This window comes from Octopus bimaculoides, chromosome 28, assembly GCF_001194135.2.
Source record: "Octopus bimaculoides isolate UCB-OBI-ISO-001 chromosome 28, ASM119413v2, whole genome shotgun sequence".
Classification (NCBI taxonomy): Eukaryota; Metazoa; Mollusca; class Cephalopoda; order Octopoda; family Octopodidae; genus Octopus; species Octopus bimaculoides.
The window spans coordinates 12,767,785-12,776,760 of NC_069008.1; the positions used below are offsets into that span (position 1 = coordinate 12,767,785).

At 35.2% G+C, this 8,976-nt stretch overlaps 1 protein-coding gene across 2 annotated transcripts; it reads right to left on the reverse strand.

Moving 5' to 3' along the window:
- Positions 1-261: 261 nt before the first annotated feature.
- LOC128251163 (zinc finger protein 429-like) lies at positions 262-3,257 on the reverse strand. Of its 2 annotated transcripts, none has more exons than XM_052977669.1 (2): positions 3,151-3,257; positions 262-1,790 (listed from the first exon to the last, which is right to left on the reverse strand). In XM_052977669.1, exon 2 carries the CDS (start codon positions 1,436-1,438, stop codon positions 326-328), a length of 1,113 nt encoding a protein of 370 aa, XP_052833629.1. In that variant the 5' UTR covers positions 1,439-1,790; positions 3,151-3,257; the 3' UTR covers positions 262-325. The 2 variants fall into 2 exon arrangements, with proteins under 2 accessions (XP_052833629.1, XP_052833630.1); XM_052977670.1 differs by lacking the exon at positions 3,151-3,257 and adding an exon at positions 1,900-3,094.
- Positions 3,258-8,976: the final 5,719 nt, after the last annotated feature.

Consider the following 8,976-nt stretch of genomic DNA (forward strand, 5'->3'; position numbering starts at 1 on the left):
CTTTAATTCCATTCAATGCTATCTATGTTACTGACTTTGGTATCCCTGACAGCATCATTGGATGGTTCTCACCAATCATTCATCTACCCCAAGATTCTACAGCAACTGCCAGATACCAGACAGAAGTTAGCTGTCGAGTAATTTCTCCATGCTGACATATATACAATAACAAACACAAAAGATCTACAAAAAAAAAAATAGCTGAGTAAACAATACCATGAATTTGGATCATAAAAATGAATAAATTTATATAAAATACCATACAAGAGAACTTCATCATTTATTGAAACTGTCGACAACCTGAATTTTCATACTGATAGAGTTACTATAGTATATGAATAGCTACATGTTTTGTTAAGTGAATCCTTTGAGGAAATGATTTGCCACAGATATAACATTGGTATGGTTTCTCTCCTGTATGAATACGCACATGTGTAGTTAAATGGCTTGTTTTAGAGAAAGCTTTGTCACAGATATCACACTTGTATGGCTTTTCTCCTGTATGAATACGTATGTGTGTAGATAATTGGCTTGTTTTAGAGAATGCTTTACCACAGATATTACAGTGAAATGGCTTCTCCCCTGTATGACTTCGTTTATGTTCAGTTAAGCGATCGTTTCGAGAGAAAGATTTACCACAGATACCACAATGATATGGCCTCTCTCCCGTGTGAATATGTTTGTGTTTAGTTAAATCACCACTCTGAGAGAATGATTTCCCACAGATGTCACAGTGATATGGTTTCTCTCCTGTGTGAATACGTTTGTGTATAGCCATGTTATTTCCCAGAGAGAATGATTTACCACAGATATCACAGTGATATGGCTTCTCTCCTGTGTGAATATGTTTATGTACAACTAAATGATCATTTCGAGAAAATGATTTACCACATATATCACAGTGATATTGTTTCTCACCAGTGTGAATATACTTGTGTTTAGTTAAATCACCACTTTGAGAGAATGATTTACTACAAATATCACAATGATATGGCTTCTCTCCTGTATGAATATGTTTGTGTTTAGTTAAATCACTGCTTCCAGAGAATGCTTTACCACAGATATCACAATGATATGGTTTCTCTCCTGTATGAATACGTTTGTGTTTAGTTAAGGTACCTCTCACAGCGAATGAATTACCACAGATATCACAGTGATATGGCTTCTCTCCAGTATGAATACGTTTGTGATTAGTTAGGACACTACTTACTGAGAAAGATTTACCACAGATATCACAATGATATGGTTTCTCTCCTGTATGAATACGCTTATGTGTTGTCAAGTTAGAATTTTCAGAGAACGATTTACCACAAATATCACATTGATGTGGTTTCTCTCCTGCATGAATACGTTTGTGTGATGTTAAGCGACCAGCTTCTGAGAATAATTTTCCACAAATATCACAGTGGTATGATGTTTTCCCTTTCTCTTTATTCATATCACCAGGAAACTTTTTTTTTTTTTACCACAACATTGAAATATTTATCTTCTTTTAATTAATGTATTTTATTCCTGATAAGTATTTTTACCACTGTAATTTTTGTCAACAACTGGATTGAGTTGTAAACTCCATGTTATATTTGTATATGTGCAAATTTAATTCAAATGTAAAATCTTGCTCACATTCCAGTCAGGAGAGAACAGAATTTTTGTTATAAATCTCAGTTCAGAGAAAATATTTGCATGTAATTTTCCACAAAGGTATATCTATTCAGCGCAACATTTTCTTTGTATCATTAAAAGATAAATATTGATGATGTATATAATTGTTTGGTACCAATGTCATTATTCTGAAAGAGTAGAGAAACAACAGTATAAGATACAGGGAAGACTTAAAATACAACAGAATAAATTTTAGTATATTTCTTATAGAAACAAGCTGTAGAAATAAACATTTACCTGGACAATAGAACTGTTTTCCCTTATTTTCAAGATGTATATACCTGATCTGAATGTTTTTATGTAAACTATTTTCTGACTCATCACAGAGGATACACAAAACCTCAAACTTTTCTTATCATTATCAAAGACTATCACTTGATTTGAATACGTTTATCTAGACTAATTTTTGACACCACAGAGGATAGACAAAGCCTTTTTTAAATCAGTGAAACCAGTTAAGTTAATGATTACTTCTAAAAAAAACTCCTGCATTTTCAGATTCTATTCTTTATATTTTAACTCGTGTGATAACCCCCCAATTGTGTATATTGTGTGTGTATTTGTCTGTCCCCACCCTCACTCCACTGGTTGACAACTGGGGCGATCTTACGGTACGAGTCCTAAATATCGGCCTTTTCAGTAAAAAGTGTCTTCGGCGATCTTTACCAAAGATCGCCCTTTTCCGTAACACCCGCACGATCTTCACTACGGTGTTAGGGTTAGTGTTTAGGGACGGAATTCCCAAACCTAAACCCTTCAAAATAAATCGCGCTCTCTGTATGTCTTTCGCTTTTATGACGTCGTTTCCCTGTTTCTCTCCAACCCTTTTTACGGAAAAGGCCGATATTTAGGACTCGTACCGTAAGATCGCCGACAACTGGTGTGGGGTTGATTGCACCCCTGTAAATTAGCAGTTCGCTGAAAAATAGAACGTGCTCGTGACTTAAAAAGTAAATGCGTAGTAGGGTACACTTTAAAGTGTTGCCCCAGCATGGTCACAGTCCATTGACTGAAACAAGTAAAAGATGTGAGTGCGAGTGTCTGTGTTTCCTCATCCACAGCTCGACAACCGGTGTTGGAATGTTTATATCCCAGTAACATGGGTAGCTCAGCAAAACACACTGATTGATTAAGAACCATAATTGCTGCAACTGTTTCCAAAAGAGTAGATTACGATTATGAAGGAACTCGATGTGAACAAATTTGGAATGCGGTCGGATAATTCACAGACCTTTGAAGTGTGTGACTTATCGCTAACATTATTCCTCCGCCCCCTACATCAAATTCCGATAGAATCACAACGTATACCGTCTGAAAAGTATTTGTTGAAGATTTTATTTTAAAATACCCTGTTTTCACACGAGTGTAGCAGTTATCAGTTTAATCATTCCTTTTAGACAAAAGTGGTGGAGAATGTTTTACCTCGTAATATTAAAGGGTTTCGTATTACCAATGTCCAACTATTTTACTAATATCATTATATCTTACCTGTTATGCGTCATAAATTTGTGTTTATAATGAAATAGCTTTAATACACCTTCTTTAATGTCTGCTTCTTGACGCCATTCCACCAAAAGTAAACTTTCACAATAGATTTTATAAAAACCGACTCGGAAACATAAACGACGACATGTATTTAGTTTCTGTTTATAAGCTCGTATAAAATTACATATGTATTATTTCTCAAAGTTGTATTTAAAATATACAAACAGTCATTATGAAATGTACTAGATTTACGAAAATTTTACTCGAAATTTTAGAAAAAGTGGAATTCTGTAAATCTTTCTGCAATATCCAATAGACTTGGATGGTACAATATAATTTGATACCATTAATCTGAATGTTTCTGAAGAATAATAAAGTATCGAGCTAGCTTTAAATGTATTAAAAAGAACAAATGAAGCATCATTCTCACTTTAAATGCATTTCACAAATGAAGAACGCGATATACCAGGTGACAATGGTGAAATGTTTTAGTACGTTTCGTTTTCTCGATATCGGTGTTTTAAGTTGTGTTGTGAAAAGTTAGTTCCAGATGAATGGCACCTTGAAATATTTAGATTAGCTATAATAAACATGGATTGAGGATGGGAGATAAAAATAATAAATTTATGGTGAATTACAAAGGAGTATTTTAGCTAGCAGTGGGGGAAGTAATAACTGATTTCTTTGATTGATTGTATAATACAACTAGCATTAGATATGTAGCCTTCGCTATTTTTACTGAAGTATAAGTGAATAAATGACGATGTAAATCAATACAGAAAATTATACATTTATTAAAGTGGGATAACAAGGATTGCTGAAATATTAAATAATTCATCCATCATCTGTATGAAAAACAATACGTATATTATTGTTAACGTATCGAATAAGTGAAATATTTAAAAGTTAATAAATAAATTTTACAGTGAGAAAACATATTGTTAAAAGACTAATATTGTTTTATTTTTCCTCTGCAAATACAGAATACAATTTCAGACATCGTTCAGCCTTACTTTTAATCTGTAATTGCTTACGAGCATCTTCAGGGAAACAGGAAGGAGTTTGGTTATACAAATAAAGTGGAGGCGCAATGGCCCAGTGGTTAGGGCAGCGGACTCGCGGTTTCGATACCCAAACCGGGCGTTGTGAGTGTTTATTGAGCGAAAACACCTAAAGCTCCACGAGGCCCCGGCAGGGGATGGTGACGAACCCTGCTGTACTCTTCCACCACAACTTTCTCTCACTCTTACTTCCTGTTTCTGTTGTGCCTGTAATTCAAAGGGCCAGCCTTGTCACGCTGAATATCCCCGAGAACTACGTTAAGGGTACACGTGTCTGTGGAGTGCTCAGCCACTTGCACGTTAATTTCACGAGCAGGCTGTTCCGTTGATCGGATCAACAGGAACCCTCGACGTCGTAAGCGACGGAGTGCCAACATCAACATACAAATAAAGATATGTTAAAACAACCTCTCTAATACTACTTTGATAACAGTATGTCTTCCGTAATGGAAAAAGTTGTCAAGAACTCCCTCGTTTATCATCCGCAGTGTGTATCCTTTCTCTGTGACCATTACTACAGTTTTGTTGAATCGGATCTACCAGAGAATTACACTCAAACGTCATATACTTGTCTCCCGTCATTCTACCAAGTCTGGACTGAGAACTCCTTAGTCAAGACATTGAGTTTTATAACGGGGAAAGTTAAAAGATCTGTATACTCATATCTCATTAAGTGTAAGTCCAGTTGGCTTAGAGATTATTTCCTTCATGACAATATGAGCACGTCATTTGAATTGTAAAATAAAATATCAGCTTTAAATCAAAAACGTCTGGTTATTACGGTCAGTTATATCTTTGTGTGGTATCTTTTACAAGTAACTTGGTCGCTGACAGCTACGTTTCTTGGTTGTGGGCATAACTGACATTTTAAACTACATTAAACATGGAGTTGTACTTTAAAAAGTGAATGTCCCCGATTGTTTTTTGTGCATGTTCATCTACAGATTCTCTCTCTCTCTTCGGAAATCAAAGAGAAAGAGGATAACTATGGACAACAACTTTGAAACCTTCTGCTTCTATACCCAACAGTAATAGGTCTTTCAACTTTTTCCATCACATTCTTATAATAGTGTACATTTTCAGAACGTGCTCCTCCACTACTATAATTTAAGTCACCTAGATAACAGAAACTATCTGCTACCTCGAAAAATCTACTTAGCGTGTACCCTCTGTGTTTATAGCTCCACCCTATCTTTCAGAAACACTCATTTTTCTGGTAGCCTTCCTGCTTATTCCACAGCACCTTGTGTGCCCATTCGCTGCTCTGGATACACTGTATGCAGCGTTGGATTAACTATTAAGCAAAATAAGCACGTGCTTAGGGTATCAAGAGAAGGGGAAAGCGCCTTAGAAATGGTAAATGGTTTACGGCACAAAAGAAATCACTTTAAACTTATTGAAATATTCGGTATGCTTTTATCTCTACGAAGTGTAAATGCAGATGTGTTGCCCGCAAAGAACGCAATAGATAGATATCACGTGCCAAGGGAGCTGGAGAACTCGCGCTTAATCGGGAAAATTTTCCTTGTAGTGTCATTCATGCACTGCTGAGGTACGATACATGACAATGTTAGCCGTGGAGAATAGAATATCCTCCCTACTGAAGGCACCACCCTGAAAGGGAGGGGACTAGTCGATTACATCGAACCCAATGTTTCACTGGTACTGAAATTATCGACCCCAAAAGGATGAAAGGCAAAGTCGACCTCGGCGGAATTTGAACTCAGAACGCAGCCACGGGCGAAATACCACAAAGCATTTTGCTCGGTATGCTAACGATTCTGCCAGCTCGCCGCTTGATAATAGAATTGATATGGGCGGAGCGTGAGCTACACTACCCAATTTTCTATATTGATTTACATCATGATTCATTCAACACTACAGTAAATATAGTGAAGGCTACATAACATATAATCAATTAATGAAATCAGTTATTACTGTCTCACTGCTGGCTAAAATATTTACTTATATTTCTCCGTAAAATTATTATTTATGTTTCCCATCCCCAATCTATGCTTGTTGCGGCTAATCTGTACATTTCATGGTGTCGTTCAACTGGAATTAAAATTTCACATCACAGCTTAGAACATCGATATGGACGAAAACGAAACGTACTAAAAGCATCTGGACATTGTCACCTCAATATCCTCATTCTTCATCTGTGTAATTACTTTTGAGACACACATTTAAAGTAATAGTGATGATTCATTTGTTCTTCGAACACACATGAAGCGATATCGATGCTCCGTTCTTCTTCAGAAACATATTAAGAAACAAGACACCAAACAAGATTGTACCTTCAGTCACTGTACTACATCGGTCATATATTGCAAACAGAAAAAAATTATACAATTCCATTGTTTCTGTATTTTTAGTACAATTTTCGTAAATACAGTACATTCAACAGTGACTCTTTGCGTATATTAAGTAAATTTTTTTAGAAATAATACATATTGGCTTTTCCAGGTGCTTATAAAGAGAAGCTAAGTACATGTCGTTTATGTTTCCGAGTCGGTTTTTATAACTTCTGTTGTGAAAGTTTACTTCAGATTGAATGGCGTCAGGGAACAGGTGTAATTCGAGATATTTGTGTAGCATAACAGGTAAGATATAATAATATAGATGTTTTAGCAAAAGTAGTTAAACTTGGTTAATGTGAAAATGATTTGGCGTTGCTTGTTAGACATCGTCATTAATTCTATTCTCTACCACTTGATCTAAAATCCATGGTTTAAGACATAAGTGTATTCTACTATAGCCTCGGGCCGACCAAAGCCTTGTGAGTGGATTTGATAGACAGAAACTGAAAGAAGCCCGTTGTATGTATGTATATATATATATATATATATATATATATATGTGCGTGTGTTTGTGTTTCTGTGTTTGTACCCCTACCATTGCTTGACAACCGATGCTGGTGTGTTTACGTCCCCGTAACTTAGAGGTTCGGCAACAGTGACCAATATACTATACATATATTTATTTGTATTAACCATTATAATATACATCTTAAAAGTAGCATGAAACATTTCACTTGTTCTGGTAAATATTTATTTCTACGGTTTATCTCTACAGGAAATATAGTAAAGTTTATACTGTTGTATTTTAAGTTTTCTCTATATCTTATACTGTCATTTTTGTACTATTTCAGAATAACAAATGACATAGGCATCAAAGAATTGTGAAATCAGAAACATCATAACTATCTTTTGGCAAAACACAAGCAAATATTTTTTCTGAACTGAGGTGGATAAAAGTAATTCTATTCTCAACTGTCTGCGTACAAGAGGATTATGAATTCAAATTAAACTTGGATACTTTTAAAAAGGAGTTTGCAACCAGCTTCAGATACTGAAAAATATTACAATTGTAGAAATATTTCTTTAGCGTGGCTGTGTGGTAAGAAGTTTGCTTCTGAACCACATGGTTCTGGGTTCAATCCCACTGCGTACATCTTTGGCTAGTGTCTTCTAATATAATGTTGGGCTGACCAAAGCCTTGTGTGTGGATTTGGTAGACAGACACTGAAAGAAGCCTGTTGTGTGTGTGTATATATATATTTATGTGTGTATGTCTCTATTTGTCCCCCCGCCACCATCACTTGACAACTGATGTTAGTGTGCTTATGTCCATGTAACTTAGCAGTTTGGAATAAGTACTAGGATTGATTTCTTTGACTAAAATCCCTTGAAGGCAGTGCTCCAGCATGGCCACAGTCAAATGACTGAAACAAGTAAAAGAATAAATGGAAAGAAGATAAACATGGAAAATGAACTACATGAACCTGAGTTTAGGTTTAACCCTTCAGCATTCCAACTAGTTGTATCCAGCCCAGATATTCTATCTGTTTTATGTTCAAAGCAGCCGAATCCAACCTCACACACATATCTTACAATGATATTCTAAAAATAATGAGTTATGAGACAATGCATGATTAATTTAAAACAATGTGAACAAATAAGCATTAGATTTAATAGAGTAATTTGAATGCTAAAGGTTTTAAGCACAGTTTAAAAGTATTGATTTTTCTAGTGACATGAATAAAGAAAAAGGAAAAACAGCATACCACTGTGATATCTGTGGTAAATCATTCTCTGAATGTCATAACTTAATAACACATAAACGTATTCATACAGGAGAGAAACCTTATCACTGTGATATCTGTGGTAAATCATTCTCTGTAAGAGGTAATTTAGCTGAACACAAACGAAGTCATACAGAAGAGAAGCCGTATTGCTGTAATGCCTGTGGTAAATCATTCTCTCATTGAAAAACCACGACTGTACACAAACATTTTCACACAGGAGGGAAAATAGATTACTGTGATATCTGTGGTGAATTATTGTCTTGGAGTGGTAATTAAACTGAACACAAACAAACTAACACAGAAGAGAAGCCATATAGCTGTGATACCTGTGGTAAATCTTTCTCTCATGGAAATATCTTGATTGTACATAAATGTATTCACACAGGAGAGAAACCATCTCTGTAATATTAGTGGTAAATCATTCTATTGAAATTTTAAATTAACTACTCAGAAAATGTCACACAGGAGAGAAACCATATCTCTGTGATATGTATAGCAAATCATTCTCTCAAAGGATTCATTTAATGAAACAAGAAAGACTGTACCAATGTCAAAATTCTGGTTGTTAAGCATAGTTTCAATAAATCCCAAATCTATTTTGTATAGTATTTAATATAACTTTATTAGTCTTTATTGTCCAAAGACATGCTGTTGCCCACTCTGAACTCATTGTTTATATAT

What these genes read in the sequence shown, in the direction of transcription:
- LOC128251163 (XM_052977669.1), bottom strand. Translation starts at nt 1,438, where the DNA reads ATGAATAAAGAGAAAGGGAAAACATCATACCACTGTGATATTTGTGGA.